The sequence below is a fragment of the Oncorhynchus gorbuscha genome, linkage group LG13, assembly GCF_021184085.1.
Source record: "Oncorhynchus gorbuscha isolate QuinsamMale2020 ecotype Even-year linkage group LG13, OgorEven_v1.0, whole genome shotgun sequence".
Lineage (NCBI taxonomy): Eukaryota > Metazoa > Chordata > Actinopteri > Salmoniformes > Salmonidae > Oncorhynchus > Oncorhynchus gorbuscha.
Genome location: NC_060185.1, coordinates 25,852,958 through 25,871,211, shown reverse-complemented (window position 1 = coordinate 25,871,211; position 18,254 = coordinate 25,852,958). Strand labels below are relative to the sequence as shown.

Sequence of the window (18,254 nt, the reverse complement as noted above, 5' to 3'; positions counted from 1 at the left end):
ACGGGGGGTGGCAACATCATGTTGTGAGGGTGCTTTGCTGCAAGTGGGACTGGTGTGCTTCACAAAATAGATAGAATCATGAGGAAATTTATGAGAATATATGGAAGCAACATCTCAAGACATCAGTCAGGAGGTTAAAGCTTGCTCGCAAATGGGTCTTCCAAGTGAACAATGACCCCAAGCATACTTCCAAAGTTGTGGCAAAATGGCTTAAGGATAACAAAGTCAAGGTATTGGAGTGGCCATGACAAAGCCATGACCTCAATCCTACAGTAAATTTGTGGGCGGAACTGAAAAAGCGTGTGCAAGCAAGGAGGCCTACAATCCTGACTCAGTTACACCAGCTCTGTCAGGAGGAGTGGGACAAAATTAACCCAACATATTGTGGGAAGCTTGTGGAAGGCTACCCAAAACGTTTGACCCAAGTTAAACCATTTAAAGGCAACTGTACCAAATACTAATTGAGTGCATGTAAACTTCTGACCACTGGGAATGTGATGAAAGAAATAAACTCTGAAATAAATCATTCTCGCTACTATTATTCTGACATTTCAAATTCTTAAAATTATGTGGTGATCCTAACTGACCTAAGACAGTGAATTTTTACTAGGATTAAATGTCAAGAATTGTGAAACTGAGTTTAAATGTATTTGGCTAAAGTGTATGTAAACTTCCGACTTCAACTGTATGTTAATGTATTTATAATAGAGGTTGACCGATTAATCGGAATGGCCAATTTAATTAGGGCTGTTTTCATAAACAATCGGTATTTTTGGGCGCCGATTATCCCAATTTAAAATAAAAAAAATGTTTATACCTTTATTTAACTAGGCAAGTCCATTAAGAACACATTCTTATTTAACTTAACGAGATTAACTGCCTTGTTAAGGGGCTGAACCGCAGATTTTCACCTTGTCGGCTCAGGGTATCCAATCTTGGAACCTTGCAGTTAACTAGTCCAACGCATTAATGACCTGCCTCTCTCGTTGCACTCCACAAGGAGACTGCCTGTTACGTGAATGCTGTAAGCCAAAGTAAGTTGCTAGCTAGCATTAAACTTATCTTATAAAAAAACCATCAATCATAATCACTAGTTAACTACACATGCTAGATAATATCAAGTAATATCATCAACCGTGTCCTGCGTTGCATATAATCTGACTGTGCATACAAGTATCTGACTGAGCGGTGGTAGGCAGAAGCAGGCGCGTAAACATTCATTCAAACAGCACTTTCGTGCGTTTTACCAGCAGCTCTTCGTTGTGCGTCAAGCATTGTGCTGTTTATGACTTCAAGCCTATCAACTTCCGAAATGAGGCTGGTGTAACCGAAGTGAAATGGCTAGCTAGTTAGAGCGCGCTAACTAGAGGGACGGAAGCTATACTGTTCCACTGGCAATACTAAAGTGCCTGTAAGAACATCCAATAGTCAAAGGTTAATGGAATACAAATGGTATAGAGGGAAATAGTCGTTTAATTCCTATAATAACTACAACCTAAAACTTCTTACCTGAGAATATTGAAGACTCATGTTAAAAGGAACCACCAGCTTTCATGCTTTCACGTTCTCATGTTCTGAGCAAGGAACTGAAACGTTAGCTTTCTTACATAGCACATATTGTTATTTTACTTTCTTCTCCAACACTTTGTTTTTGCATTATTTAAACCAAATTGAGCGTGTTTCATTATTTACTTGAGGCTAAATTTATTTTATTGATGTATTATATTAAGTTAAAATAAGTGTTCATTCAGTATTGTTGTAATTGTCGTTATTACAAATCAAATCAAATTAATTGACCGATTTTCAATCGGTATCGGCTTTTTTGGTTCGTCAATAATCGGTATCGGCGTTGAAAAATCATAATCGGTCGACCTCTAATTTACAAGTATTCAGACCCTTTACAGGCAGTGATTACAGCCTCAAATCTTCTTGGGTATGAAGCTACTAGCTTGGCACACCTGTATTTGGGGAGATTCTCCCATTCATCTCTACAGATCCTCTCAAGCTCTGTCAGGTTGGATGGGGAGTGTCGATGCATAGCCTTTTTCAGGTCTCTCCAGAGATGATTGATCGGGTTCAAGTCTGAGCTCTGGCTGGGCCCACTCACAGACATTCATAGACTTGTCCCGAAGCCACTCCTGCGTTGTCTTGGCTGTGTGCTTAGGATCGTTGTACTGTTGGAAGGTGAACCTTAACCCCAGTCTGAGGTCCTGAGTTCTCTGGAGCAGGTTTTCATCAAGGATCTCTCTGTACTTTGCTCTGTTCATCTTTGCCTGGATCCTGACTAGTCTCTCAGTCCCTGCCGCTGAAAAATATCCTCAAGAAATGATGCTCCCACCACCATGCCTCTCTGTCAGGATGTTGCCAGGTTACCTCCAGACTTGGCATTCTGGCCAGAGAGCTCAATCTTGGTTTCATCAGACCAATCTTATTTCTCATGGTCTAAGAGTCTTGAGGTGCCTTTTGGCAAACTCCAATGGGGCTGTCGTGCCTTACTGAGGAGTGGCTTCCATCTGGCCACATTATCATGAAAACCTAATTGGTGAAGTTCTGCAGAGATAGTTGTTCTTCTGGAATATTCTCCAATCGCCACGGAGGAACTCTGGTGCCCTTTGGGTTCTTGGTCATCTCCTTGACCAAGGCCCTTCTCCCCCACTTGCTCAGTGTGGCCAGGCAGCCAGCTCTAGGAAGATTCTTGGTGGTTACAAACTTCTATTTAAGAATGGAGGCCTTCAATGCTGCAGAAATGTTTTGGTACCCTTCCCCAGATCTGTGCCTCATCACAATCCTGTCTCTGATCTCTATGTACAATTCCTTCGACCCTATGGCTTAGTTTTGGCTCTGACATGCACTGTCAACTGTGGGATCTTATATAGACGGGTGTGTGCTTTTCCAAATCATGTCTAATCAATTGAATTTATCACTCCAATCAAGTTGTTGAACCATCTCAAGAATGATCAAAGGACACACGATGCACCTGAGCTCAATTTCCAGTGTCATCGCAAAGGGTCTGAATGTTTACGTAAATAAAGTATTTCCTTTTTAATCTTATTTTTATATATTTGCAAACATTTCTAAAAATATGTTTTTGCTTTGTCATTATGGGGTATTGTGTGTAGATTGATTAGGGAAGCATTGTATTTGATCAATTTTAGAATTAGGCTGTAACATAATGTGGAAAAAGGAAGGAGTTTTAATATTTTCCAAATGCACAGTAATTTGTTTGGCGGTACTGAATGTTGTGTTTTGTGAAGTTTCTGTTGAATAAATAGTTACCGATCATTTTTCAATGATGGTGTGAATGTAGTTGGCCACCTTATTGTCTTGCTGCTGAAGCATGTTACGTGGGAAATTGTTCATTTGTCGCTACCACTCATTCAGTTCAATTATACCATTGTGTTTGTTTGGTGTCTTTTTGCAATTGGTTTAAAACTTTCAATCGTAATAAATAAAACAAAACGCGGCATGTTTCTCAGCAGTCCAAATGAAAGGTTCAAGACGTTCTGTCAAAGACTAGCGGTGGTTTGTACAGTGTTTATTTTGAGTTGAATTGTTGAACATGTCTTTCTGTGTAGATTGTGGTTGATGCTTCAGTTTTGCTCTCCTTTTTTCACATGCCAACAATATAAAGTCCAATTTTTTTTTATTGTGTGCTCAGGTTTATATACTGAGTGTACAAAACATTAAGGGCACCTGCTCTTTCCATCACATACAGTGCCTTCAGAAAGTATTCGTACCTCTTGACTTATTCTAGATTTTTGTTATGTTACAGCCATGCATTTCTAAGAGCTTTGCACACCTGGATTGTACAATATTTGCCCATTTTTCTTCTTTTAAAAAATTGTTTGACAATTTTGAAATGCTCTGTCACATTGGTTGTTGATCGTTACATGACAACCATGTTCAAGTCTTGCCATAGATTTTCTAGCAGATGTAAGTTCAAACTAAGATCGGCCACTCAGGAACATTCAGTCTTCTTGGTTAGCAACTGCAATGTAGATTTGGGCTCCCAGTGTCTGAAAGCAGACAATCTGGTTTTCCTCTAGGATTTTGTCTGTGCTTAGCTACATTCCATTGCTTTTTTGTCCTGAAAAACTCCTCAGTCCTTAACAATTACAAGCATACCCATAACAGGATGCAGCCACCACTGTGGAAATCTGGAGAGTGGTATTCAGTAATGTATTGGATTTGCCCCAAACATAACACTTTGTATTTAGGATAAAAAAGTGAATTGCTTTGCTTCATTTTTTGCAGTATTACTTTAGTGGCTTGTTGCAAACAGGATGCATGTTTTTTGATATTTGTATTCTGTACAGGCTTCCTTCTTTTCACTCTGCCAATACGGTTAATATTGTGGAGTAACTACAATGATGTTGATCCATCCTCAGTTTTTTCCTATCACATCCATTAAACTCTATAACTGTTTTAAAGTCACCATTGGCCTCATTGTAAAATCCTTGAAGACTTTCCTTCCTCTCCGGCAACTGAGTTAGGAAGGACACCTTTATCTTTGTAGTGACTGGGTGTATTGATACACCATCCAAAGCCTAATTAATAAACTCATTTTTAATTTTTTAACCCATGTACCAATAGGTACCCTTCTTTGTGAGGCATTGTAAAACCTCCCTGGTTTTTGTGGTTGAATCTGTGTTTTGAAATTCACAGCTTGACTGAGGGACCGTACAGATAATTGTATGTGTGGGGTACAGAGATGAGGTAGTCAATCGAAAATCTTGTTAAACACTATTATTGCACAAGGAGTGAGTCCAGGCATCTTATAATGTGACTTGTTAAGCAAATGTTTACTCCTGAACTTATTTAAGCTTTCCATAACAAAGGGGTTGAATACTTATTGACTCAAGACATTTCAGCTTTTCACTTTCCTCACACCACTAGGGGTATGTTCTCTAGATCCTGTGGTACTTCCAGACACAAATCCCTGGAGCTGGAACTCTACATCTGCATGGTCATTTTGCCATAGTTATTGACTCAAGACATTTCAGCGTTTCATTTTTAATTAATTTGTTTTAAAAAATCTGCAAGACTATTTCCACTTTGACATAATAGAGTGTATTGTGTCGGCCAATGACAAAATATGTAAATGTAATCTATTTTAAGTTGTGGCTGTAACACAAAATGTGGGAAAAGGAGTATGAATACTTTCTGACTGCACTGTAGACTGACAAGGTGAATCCAGGTGAAAGCTAGTATCCCTTATTGCAATGTATGACTTTACCCTTGGTTCTTCGTCAGGTCTTTGTTCTTCAGTACAGTTTGTGTCAACATAAAGCTTCTTCAGTCAACCTAATCTAGGGCACAGATTTTGTTAATATATTAATTAAACAATTGTTTTTTTTAACTACCCAAGGGGCTATTTTCCTGATAGACATCCACTTCTGTAATTTACTATATTAAAACACTTAGTCCTAATAATAATATAACCTGTTAAACTAGTGCCAGGATATTTGTTGACAGTAATGGAACAATTTCACATCAATTTCACTGCTGTCGGTGTACTCATGCAACCCCCTGTATTTATTGCGGTCCACCGTTTCTGAAACTGTTGTCTAAAACTTGTGTTCTTACTCCATCGATTCAAAACAAGAATGCCATTCATTCACACCTGTTCACAAAACCTCCATTTATTTGGGTTGTGGCATTTAAACAAATATTGTATTTTTACAGAAAAGAGAAAAGAAGTTAGACTTAGTAGAGAGGAGTGGAAACAAAGGAGTTAGGAGTTCTGTGACTGACTCGTGAAGGTTGAGGGGAAGACTTATTGATGTAAGTAGGCTTGGCAGGCCCAATGCTATCTCTGTGCCCAGCCACCGATGGAAACAAGATGTTCAAAGTTTACCCTTGGTATAGTATTTGTGCATGGAATCACTTCAGATAAAGGAAAGGAAGTTCACATCAAGTTGGTGGAAAGTAATCATTTTAACTGAACTCACATCTGATCAGCAAGCATGTTGGCATATTTGAGTGTGTTTTAATATTGTTTTTTTAATACAGGTAGATAGGACAGTTTTTAGATTGGACAACATATATTATCAAATGTTTGACATTTAATGTCTTGGGGAGAAGCGACCACATTCAGTTATATATATATATGGTAGACAATGTTTGAGTGCTTGTTTGCTGAGAAGGAATCTTTTAGCCAACAGTGTCAATAGAGATGGGGGGGGGATACATATTGGAGTTGAGTTTCTATCATTTCAATCTTCAACAAAATATACTTTCTATGTTAATACCTTTCTAAGCTTAATACCCTTTTGTTACACTTAGTTAATCAAATATTCTCAGTACCTCTGCCATTAAGAGAAGTTGGCATAGTGTACTGCTAATATGTGGTCCTTCTGTAGCTCAGTTGGTAGAGCATGGCGCTTGTAACGCCAGGGTAGTGGGTTCGATCCCCGGGACCACCCATACGTAGAATGTATGCACACATGACTGTAAGTCGCTTTGGATAAAAGCGTCTGCTAAATGGCATATATTATATTATATTATTGAATTTGTCAGTTAAGAGCTTTGGGCCAGTAACTGAAAGGTCACTGTTTTTAATTTGTCAATATGCCCTTGAGCAAGGTAATTTACCCTAGTTGCTCCTGTAAGTCACTCTGGATAAGATCGTCTGCTAAATGACTCAAATGTAAAATATAAGTGACCCCCCCCCTCCCCGTACAAAGATCCTGAACCTTCGTAGTAAGCTGTAAGCGTAATTAACTTGGGCAGTTGGCAGTAGTGTGCTGTTCGTAGCACATTATTTCAAATTAATGTCTTGCTGCTCCCAACAGCCTATTCAAATGTTCTCTATAGAAATAAATTTGAGACAAAATCATTCCAAATCAGATTAATTCAGTTTACAAAGCAAATATGTAAAAGCTCCTAAAAATGGATTACATATAGCTGGAGTACTTATTTAAAAAATAACAAATACTCTTTGTTTTGACTTGAGGCACAAGACTGGAGCTGATCTGGCCTGTTGATATCTATGCCTGAGTGAAGTTCAGTTCTGAGCCAGGCCATGGCTCTCTGAGGCTGGAGAGGGAGTGCATGCAATGCTCTACTCACACCACTAGGGGCATGTTCTCTAGATCCTGGGGGATTTCCAGACACAAATCCCTGGAGCTGGAACTCTGCATCTGCATGGCTATTTCGCCAGTTGTTCTCACATCCCCTGTTTGGCCTCTGACTCCTTCTGCCTGCTCCTCCTCCCTTTCCTCCTTCTCTTCTTCCCCCTGCTCTTCATCCTCTTCTCCATCCAAACGGACCTCCTCCAACATGACACTGGTATCACAGGGCCCCACTATGCCCCCCTCAGAGTGCTCCGTGTCCCAGTAGCCTGCGCCACTCACCAGGTCCACGTTACTGCGGGCGGGGCGAGGGGCACGGGCCTGGCGCCTAAGACTGCACACCTGGGAGGCCAGGACCACAGTAGAGACGAGCAGAAACAGGACCAGGCCCCCAGCGCAGGTCACCACTATGAAGCCCAACTGGGGCTTGATGAGGCAGCCCGTGGTGGCCTTTGTGGGAGAGCTGGAGGTGTCGTTTTCCTCTTGGGTAATTGAGGTTATGTCAGTTGGATACATGGCATTAGTGGTCTGAGGCTGAGTAATGCTAGTGTGTGAAGCTTGTCCAATCAGAAGGAAGAAGAGAAGATGGAGAGAGATTCTGGAGCCTTCCATTCTTCAGTTTCTCTGAAATGGTAGGATAGGAAGAGAATAGCTTTTGTTGTTCATGCCAGTTAACAGTCTCTGTATTGTGACGGTTTGTTAATGTTTGAATATAATTCTAGAAATGGTTAGTTACATTTGCTTGGGGTCCGCAGAGTTATTGCAGGGTGCCGTTTTCTTTTTTTCTTTTGTTCTGTAAAAAAGAGGAGAATATCTTCTTTCTAACAACTTTATTTCTCAACTCTTAATATTGAGCAAATTACACTCATTGGAGCTCATTACAATCACTGGAGTCTATGACATAGGCTTTGGAAAAGCACCCGCGAGTACCAGTCGTGGCTGCTGGTAGGCTTTCTTGACTTGGACATTTTTGCCAACACATGGCTAACTTTTGTTTTAACCAGATAAGCAGCTGCTATTAGTGAAAATGTGTTTGGAGTTACCTTTCTAGCTATAGGCTATGTTATAGTTTACACTTTCTCTTCCAATTATAATGTGGGGAGGTAAAAAATAATGGAAAACTGTCTAGCAAATCTATTCATTTATAGAAAGATTACTTCTCCCTGCCATTATCATTAACCTGATAAAACAAGACGTGATTTATTTAAAAAATATCTAACTAGCCCAGTTAAGTCTATCACTCACTGTCACAGTACAGTTTACTCAAAATGAAGTAATCAATGTGTTACTGAAGTAGATCAATACACTTGCTTTAACATAAATAATAACTTCTAGCAAGTTAGTTCTATGCAATACCTTTCAGGAAGGTGATGCATACAATACATGTCAGAATAAGCTAGACCTCTTTTAGTAAACATTTGTACAAATCATGGTTTTGTCGTTTTTATTGCGATGTCCACTAAAATCAACTGAATCTTATCACAAAATTATTGTTTGGTCATTCCTTTTTTTTGATACAATGTATGTTGGAGATTGTATGGGAATCTCTTACCTGGGCAAGGGCACAGCCTTAGAGCGCTTCTGTGTGAGAGAAAGAGCAAGAGTGACAAGGTTAACTGGACTAGGAAGATGATAAGGAGTGGTCTGTCATGTGTGTTTGTCAGAGGAAGCACCTGCTGCGACCCAGCCTCTTGAGATGCACACACTTCCTATCCCCCCTCGGGTCTTTTTCTAACTTAGTTATTTCTAGGCTCCTCGGACCTCCACCGCTACAGCATACAGATGTCTCATATGCTGCAAGAGGAAAGAGACAGAGAAGGGTGTATGTAAAGTAGTTTAGGCCTACAATTCAGTCTGAGACTGCCAGCTGCCAGTAAATGACATGTATAATACTGCTGTTGATTCACTTTTTTGTTGTTGCTATTTTGACATGGTTATGCTGAGACCAAGATCTCTATTTCAGTCGAGCCTGTAACAAAACAAGAACATTGTGTATGAAGTGCTTTCAGAATGGGATGAATTTCTATTCTTACCCGTATGACTCCACCGTCAGACTGTTCTAAATTAAAGAGACCAGAAAATACCTGTCTTTTTGGATGTATTTAACCGTTAAAGGTCTTTCTTTTTAGAGGTTGACCTGGCTGGCAGAGAAGTGCACTTTCTACCTCCTCTTCCTTTAGACCTATCCTCAACCTCTACCACCTCTTCCTTTAGACCTATCCTCAACCTCTACCACCTCCTCTTCCTTTAGACCTATCCTCAACCTCTACCACCTCCTCTTCCTTTAGACCTATCCTCAACCTCTACCACCTCCTCTTCCATCAGACCTATCCTCAACATCTACCACCTCCTCTTCCATCAGACCTATCCTCAACATCTACCACCTCCTCTTCCATCAGACCTATCCTCAACTTCTAACCACCTCCTCTTCCATCAGACCTATCCTCAACTTCTAACCAACACCTCTTCCATCAGACCTAACCTCTACCACCTCCTCTTCCATCAGACCTATCCTCAACATCTACCACCTCCTCTTCCATCAGACCTATCCTCAACATCTAACCAACTCCTCTTCCATCAGATCTATCCTCAACTTCTAACCACCTCCTCTTCCATCAGACCTATCCTCACATCTCATCCTCTTCCATCAGACCTATCAACATCAACTTCCATCAGACCTATCCTCAACTTGTAACCACCTCCTCTTCCATCAGACCTATCCTCAACTTCTCTTTCCCTTCTCTTCCCGCAGGTTTAAGACAGGCCAGATCAACGGAGATCTTCTAATCTACCATGTGCTGCTTACCCTGAAGCCTTACTACGCCAAGCCCTACGATATCATAGTGGACCTGACCCACGTGGGTCCCAGCAACCGCTTCAAGACAGACTTCTTGTCCAAGTGGTTTGTTGTGTTCCCGGGCTTCGCATACAAGAACGTGACGGCGGTCTACGTGTACAACTGCAACACATGGGTGAGGGAGTACACCAAATACCATGAGAGGCTGCTGACAGGCCTGAAGGGCAGCAAGCGGGTGCAGTTCATCGACTCGCCAGCACGGTTGGCGGAGCACGTAGAGGCAGAGCAGCAGAAACTCCCAGCGGCCACCCTGGCCCTGGAAGAGGACCTAAAGGTGTTCCACAACGCCCTCAAACTGGCCCACAAGGACACCAAGGTCTCCATCAAGGTCAGTAGCACAGTGGTCCTTGTGTAACCCTAACTTTCAAACTGGCCTACAAGGACAACTGGGTAGTATGAAGGGCACGTGGGAACAGGGAAAATTGTTTACTCAAAGGTCCAATGGAGCTGTTTATTTTAATCTCTATCAAATCATTTCTGGGTAATAATTAAGTACCTTACTGTGATTGTTTTTAACTAAATGGGTCAAAAAGGGCCCCCTGAGTGGCACAGCGGTCTAAGGCACTGCATGGCAGTGCTTGAAGCGTCACTACACAGGCTGTGTAACAGCCAGCTGTGACCGGGAAACCCATGAGGCGGCGCACAATTGGCCCATTGTCGTCCGGGTTAGGGGAGGGTTTGGCCGACCAGGATGTCCTTGTCCCATCACGCTCTAGCGTCTCCGTGTGGCGGGCTAACCACCTGCAAGCTGACTTCGTTCTCCAGTTGTACTGTGTTTCCTCTGACACATTGGTGAGGCTGGCTTCCGGGTTAAGCAAGCAGTGTGTCAAGAAGCAGTGCAGCTTGATAGGGTCGTGTTTCGGAGGACGCATGGCTCTCGACCTTCGCTTCTCCCGAGTCCTAACCGGAGTTGCAGGGATGGGACAAGACTGTAACTACTAATTGGATACCACGAAATTGGGAAGAAAAGGGGTAAAAGTTGGAAAAAAAAAAAAATATATATATATATATATATATATTGTTTAAAAAAAATCTTAGCAAAGGGCAAGTTCTCAGCATTCATTTTGATAGAACTGTCTGGGAGTGGTCCAAGTGGGCAGGGGAAAACAACTGAAATTATTGTTTGTCTATTAACTCATTTACAGCATGGAAAGGTCACATCTCTGTCGCACCAAAACAGGCTGAAATTTCAGGTAGTCTTTTCAAACAGCTCTTATTTTCAAAGGGCTTCATCATTTTCACATTTTTATAGTGTTATTCCAACCTCAGTGTAGAAATATACATATTTATATAAACTCAGCAAAAAAAAAGAAAAAGCCCTTTTCAGGACCTGGTCTTTCAAAGATCATTTGTAAAAATCCAAATTACTTCACAGATCTTTATTGTAAAGAGTTTAAACACTGTTTCCCATGCTTGTTCAGTGAACCATAAACAATTCATTAACATGCACCTGTGGAACTGCCGTTAAGACATTAACAACTTACAGACGGTAGGCAATTAAGGTCAGTTATGAAAACTTAGGACGCTAAAGAGGCCTTTCTACTGACACCAAAAGAAAGAAGCCCAGGATCCCTGCTCATCTGTGTGAACCTGCCTTGGGCATGCTGCAAGGAGGTGGAGGGTCCGTCATGGTCTGGGGCGGTGTGTCACAGCATCATCGGACTGAGCTTGTTGTCATTGCAGGCAATCTCAACGCTGTGCGCTACAGGGAAGACATCCTCCTCCCTCATGTGGTACCCTTCCTGCAGGCTCATCCTAACATGATCCTCCAGCATGACAGTGCCACCAGCCATACTGCTCATTTTGTGCGTGGTTTCCTGCAAGACAGGAATGTCAGTGTTCTGCCATGGCCAGCGAAGAGCCCGGATCTCAATCCCACTGAGCACGTCTGGGACCTGTTGGATTGGAGGATAAGGTCTTGGGACATTCCCCCCAGAAATGTCCGGGAACTTGCCGGTGCCTTGGTGGAAGAGTGGGGTAACATCTCACAGCAAGAACTGGCAAATCTGGTGCAGTCCATGATGATGAGGAGATGCAATGCAGTATTTAGTATCTGGTGTGGCCACCAGCTGCATTGACTGTTACTTTTGATTTTGACCTCCCCCCATTTTGTTCAGGGACACATTATTCCATTTCTGTTAGTCACATGTCTGTGGAACTTGTTCAGTTTACGTCTCAGTTGTTGAATCTTGTGATCATACAAATATTTACACATGTTAAGTTTGCTGAAAATAAACGCAGTTGACAGTGAGAGGTTGTTTATTTTTTTGCTGAGTTTATATTTAACACAGGAAAATCACGTTTTTTACTTCTCTGGGCCTCAATCAATTTATATAGATTAGTTTGTTGCCGAAGGGAAAGTAGAAGGTTGAATTGATTGGCTGTTGAGTCCTGCTTTGTGTAGCAACATGAGACAACTGGTCTGTGTTGTCATTGTTGACATGTACACACTTATCTCAACAACAACCCTCCCTATTATCCCAGGTGGGCTCCACGGCCGTCCAGGTGACATCAGCAGAGCGTACCCGTGTCCTGGGTCAGTCTGTGTTCCTCAATGATGTGTACTATGCCTCTGAAATCGAGGAGATCTGCCTGGTGGATGAGACCCAGTTCACCCTGACCATGGCCAACCAGGGAACACCCCTCACCTTCATGCACCAGGAGTGTGATGCCATCGTCCAGTCCATCATCCACATCAGGACGCGCTGGGAGCTCTCACAGCCAGACTCCATCCCCCAGCACACCAAGATCAGGCCCAAAGATGTGCCGGGTACCCTGCTGAACCTCGCCCTGCTCAACCTGGGCAGCTCCGACCCCAGCCTCAGGTCAGACATTAAACATGGCTAAACACCCTAGCTTCTAGTGGATTCTGGGAAATGTAGTCCCATTGATATCTCGGGGGGGAGGGGTCAATCAGAGCAGGTCTTGGTGTAGCGTGATCTCTTAAATATGAGCAGTAGCTAAACACAACAATTGATTTACAACTTCTTCAACCAACTTCCTGATTGGAAATGGAATATAATAGCTAACTGTCCCCTCTACAGGTCTGCAGCCTACAACCTGCTGTGTGCCTTAACCTGCACCTTCAACCTGAAGATCGAGGGTCAGCTGCTGGAGACCTCAGGCCTGTGTATCCCTGCCAACAACACTCTCTTTATAGTCTCCATCAGCAAGACGCTAGCCGCCAACGAACCACACCTCACCCTGGAGTTCCTGGAGGAGTGCATCTCTGGCTTCAGCAAGTCTAGTGAGTCTAGAACACAAATGCACAGAAACACACATACTCACAAATGCATTGACTGAAATTCATTCCAGAAGATGCCCTCTTACTCGTTCTCACTTTTCTCAGTCACACACACTCGCCCACTTTCTCTTTTACAGACTGAAACTCTTACTTTCTCTCAACACACAAATGCATTTGTGGGGGAAATGTTTGATTGCCTTATCCATCAGTGTGCATTGAGCCATGGCTCTGGAGCTTTCAGTGTGGGTGTCATTCATCCACACTCCAACCTCTGTTCCTCAACACTGTAGCAACAACAGAGGAGCTGGTGTTATTCAACCTCTGTTCCTCAACACTGTAGCAACAACAGAGGAGCTGGTGTTATTCAACCTCTGTTCCTCAACACTGTAGCAACAACAGAGGAGCTGGTGTTATCCAACCTCTGTTCCTCAACACTGTAGCAACAACAGAGGAGCTGGTGTTATTCAACCTCTGATTCTGTATCTGTGTTTAGGTATAGAGCTGAAGCACCTGTGTCTAGAGTACATGACACCCTGGCTGCTCAACCTGGTGAGGTTCTGTAAGCACAATGACGACGCCAAGCGCCAACGTGTCAGCGCCATCTTGGATAAGCTCATCACCATGACCATCAACGAGAAGCAAATGTACCCCTCTATACAGGCCAAGATCTGGGGCAGCCTCGGCCAGGTGAGTCACCACACACACACTCGCTCTCAAACACTCATGTATGCATACACACCAGTTGTTTGACACTTAGTTACCTTTTAGTCAAACATTCTTATCTTAGAGGGCACATGTTTGCTTAATGTACTGTTAAATATCTCCAAGCCCAATAAAAACTGCCCATAAAAACTGTTGGCTTTCTCAGAAATGTAGGCTGACAGAGATGGGAGGCAGTCAGGTAGAAGATAGGGTGGAACCTTTTGCATTTTTATAGGCACAGGAATCCAACATGCCGAATCATAGCCAGTGTTTGTCAATATAAACATGTTATTGATTTTTTTTTATTGAAGGTATCGAAATGACAACTCTGGGGTTGAAAGTGTTCTTCCTAAATATCATTATCTACGTTCTAAAAGTTTCGTTGCTTGTCTCAGATGACTGCAATATAGGCATCTGAATATAGTTATCTCCATAGAAAACAAACAACATGTTCTGAACTCATGGTACAGTATCTTTCACACTCAACCCATTTTTAAAAATATTTTTGGGGTGGTGAGCAAGTGAGCACTGTGGGGAGAAAGGCAGTTCCTTGTGTCTGATTTTGTGACCTGTCAATTCTACATAATGTATTTATTTCTCAACCGTCCCTAACGTTTAGCCACACTGAATGCAACTTAGATTGTATGTGACCTCTGCCCTCAGATAACGGACCTGCTGGACGTGGTGTTGGACAGCTTCATCAAGACCAGCGCTACAGGAGGCCTGGGCTCCATCAAGGCTGAGGTCATGGCTGACACGGCTGTGGCTCTGGCCTCAGGGAATGTCAAACTGGTCTCCAGCAAGGTGGGTATCGACACTTTTAGCTAGTTTATGAGGCTAATAAATGCTAACTGGGCCAACAGTTTTCAATGGACAAATGGCTAACAGTTTCCTGTCAGTCTCATGTTAATAATGACAGGGTAACATGGATAGGCTAGCGTTCCTGCACTGGGAACACTCCTCTGTGTCAGTCTCATGCTAACACAGCAAGTACTCCCCCGTGTCAAGACCTGTATCCAAACATGGATGACGTCCTTGTCCTCAATGAACCCTCTGGTCGGAGGCCACTTTCCTCTCAAAAACATCACAATGTCACTAACTCAAAGTAAACTTTAGTAAAAAACTGTTAGAATATTAATCACGGCCTAACAGTCCCAAGAGAGATTTTCTAAATCATCATTTTGGATTAAGCAAAGAAATATTCCTGTGTTATCAATATTATTATGCAGACAGTTTTAGTATGATATGAAGATACAGTTTGTCCCAGACAACATGTATTCATCTAAAATGTCCTCCAAAAAACATTTAAATTTAAATGGATTAATACTTACCAATTTAGTTTAGTTATGACTTCTCTCCACTTACATAATCCAAACTGACCGAATCATCAACTCAATGTCCATCTGTGAGCTGTTTATCCCAATTGTCCCTCTTACTGAGATAGAAACACACAAACCCTCAGAGCCCAGGCTGACAATAGTAAGCCAGGCCCTCGCTCCTATTAAGGCAGACACTGTAAAGCATGGCAGTGAATGGTGATCATTGTGAAGATGTTTTGCCAAGGAACAGTAAACACAGTGCTCTTTTAGTTGAAGTATCACAGCACCCATCTTAGTCATTTACATCTATTTAAGTGACTAATCAATGACTTTAAGCTTCACATTTGATTTGTAATTTGTAGGGTTTGTGTGTTCTGATATATTAGTCTTAATGTCCACGTGATCCATCAGGGTGGGCATTGTTTGGTTGGCATGTTCCAGCCCAGCCACTACTGATGTCATGACAGGCCAGCTATTGGGGACAAAGGGTAGTTTGTCTAGTCCCTTTGGCCTATTTGTCACCCGAGGCTTGGGCCAATGATGTTTGACTTACCCATCTAATCCCTGCCATCTTCTCTCTGCCTCATATTATGCTAACATCCAAAAATACATCTGAAGTTTGCTTAGGGATACTGATCGCTTTTAAAATCAAATAACCCAAACAGATGGTGCCCTTGGCAGATATTCTGTTGATGTTAACATCATCAGTCAGCAAAAAGTTGTCTTTAACACCAAGTATATGATGTCATATCACTGACAACCTTTTCAATACCTCATAATGATTGGTTATCTCCACACACCATCTGACCAGGTGATTGGCCGGATGTGTAAGATCATCGATAAGACGTGCCTGTCTCCCACGCCCACCCTGGAGCAGCACCTGATGTGGGATGACATCGCCATCCTGGCCCGTTACATGCTGATGTTGTCCTTCAACAACTCTCTGGACGTGGCCACTCACCTGCCCTACCTGTTCCACGTGGTCACTCTGCTGGTGGCCACTGGCCCCCTGTCCCTCCGCGCCTCCACACACGGCCTGGTCATCAACATAATCCACTCTCTCTGCACCTGCTCCCAGCTCAACTTCAGAGGTTAGGAAGCACACCGTATCTACCCTGCAGACTATATACCATCTGTAGTTAAACAGCATACCCTTCCCTGATCATTAATGTGAGGAAGCACACCGTATCTACCCTGCAGACTATATACCATCTGTAGTTAAACAGCATACCCTTCCCTGATCATTAATGTGAGGAAGCACACCGTATCTACCCTGCAGACTATATACCATCTGTAGTTAAACAGCACCCTTCCCTGATCATTAATGTGAGGAAGCACACCGTATCTACCCTGCAGACTATTCACCATCTGTAGTTAAACACCCTTCCCTGATCATTAATGTGAGGAAGCACACCGTATCTACCCTGCAGACTATATACCATCTGTAGTTAAACACCCTTCCCTGATCATTAATGTGAGGAAGCACACCGTATCTACCCTGCAGACTATATACCATCTGTAGTTAAACACCCTTCCCTGATCATTAATGTGAGGAAGCACACCGTATCTACCCTGCAGACTATATACCATCTGTAGTTAAACACCCTTCCCTGATCATTAATGTGAGGAAGCACACCGTATCTACCCTGCAGACTATATACCATCTGTAGTTAAACACCCTTCCCTGATCATTAATGTGAGGATGCACACCGTATCTACCCTGCAGACTATATACCATCTGTAGTTAAATGCCCTTCCCTGATCATTAATGTGAGGAAGCACACCGTATCTACCCTGCAGACTATATACCATCTGTAGTTAAACAGCATACCCTTCCCTGATCATTAATGTGAGGAAGCACACCGTATCTACCCTGCAGACTATATACCATCTGTAGTTAAACACCCTTCCCTGATCATTAATGTGAGGAAGCACACCGTATCTACCCTGCAGACTATATACCATCTGTAGTTAAACACCCTTCCCTGATCATTAATGTGAGGAAGCACACCGTATCTACCCTGCAGACTATATACCATCTGTAGTTAAACACCCTTCCCTGATCATTAATGTGAGGAAGCACACCGTATCTACCCTGCAGACTATATACCATCTGTAGTTAAATGCCCTTCCCTGATCATTAATGTGAGGAAGCACACCGTATCTACCCTGCAGACTATATACCATCTGTAGTTAAACACCCTTCCCTGATCATTAATGTGAGGAAGCACACCATATCTACCCTGCAGACTATATACCATCTGTAGTTAAACGCCCTTCCCTGATCATTAATGTGAGGAAGCACACCGTATCTACCCTGCAGACTATATACCATCTGTAGTTAAACACCCTTCCCTGATCATTAATGTGAGGAAGCACACCGTATCTACCCTGCAGACTATATACCATCTGTAGTTAAACACCCTTCCCTGATCATTAATGTGAGGAAGCACACCGTATCTACCCTGCAGACTATATACCATCTGTAGTTAAACACCCTTCCCTGATCATTAATGTGAGGAAGCACACCGTATCTACCCTGCAGACTATATACCATCTGTAGTTAAACACCCTTCCCTGATCATTAATGTGAGGAAGCACACCGTATCTACCCTGCAGACTATATACCATCTGTAGTTAAACACCCTTCCCTGATCATTAATGTGAGGAAGCACACCGTATCTACCCTGCAGACTATATACCATCTGTAGTTAAACACCCTTCCCTGATCATTAATGTGAGGAAGCACACCGTATCTACCCTGCAGACTATATACCATCTGTAGTTAAATGCCCTTCCCTGATCATTAATGTGTAGGGATGCCACTGGGCTCTCTTGCAAGTAAGATGTAATTGAGAGACCTTCAATGCTTCAATAGAGGTAGATTTGTGTTCTTTTTATTTGCTATAGATATCAGTGTTCAGGGTTTCTCTTTCAGAAGAGCAACAAGTCATATTTTCCTCTTGTCATGATCTCTTCCAGAGGAGACCAAGCAGGTCCTGAGGCTGAGCCTCACAGAGTTCTCCCTGCCTAAGTTCTACCTGCTGTTTGGCATCAGT

At 42.6% G+C, this 18,254-nt stretch overlaps 1 protein-coding gene and 1 pseudogene across 1 annotated transcript; one reads left to right on the top strand and one right to left on the bottom strand.

Annotated features, from left to right (window-relative positions):
* LOC123992628 overlaps positions 1–18,254 on the top strand; it is a 131,350-nt pseudogene that overhangs the window by 63,469 nt on the left and 49,627 nt on the right.
* Positions 6,563–15,373, bottom strand: LOC123992627. The gene is made up of 5 exons (XM_046293924.1): positions 15,208–15,373; positions 8,747–8,867; positions 8,626–8,654; positions 7,810–7,866; positions 6,563–7,697 (listed from the first exon to the last, which is right to left on the bottom strand). The coding sequence occupies exon 5, from the start codon at positions 7,683–7,685 to the stop codon at positions 7,068–7,070; it is 618 nt and encodes a 205-aa protein (XP_046149880.1). The 5' UTR covers positions 7,686–7,697; positions 7,810–7,866; positions 8,626–8,654; positions 8,747–8,867; positions 15,208–15,373; the 3' UTR covers positions 6,563–7,067.

Bases quoted from the DNA above. Each gene is read 5' to 3' on its own strand.
- LOC123992627 (XM_046293924.1), bottom strand. From the start codon at position 7,685: ATGGAAGGCTCCAGAATCTCTCTCCATCTTCTCTTCTTCCTTCTGATT.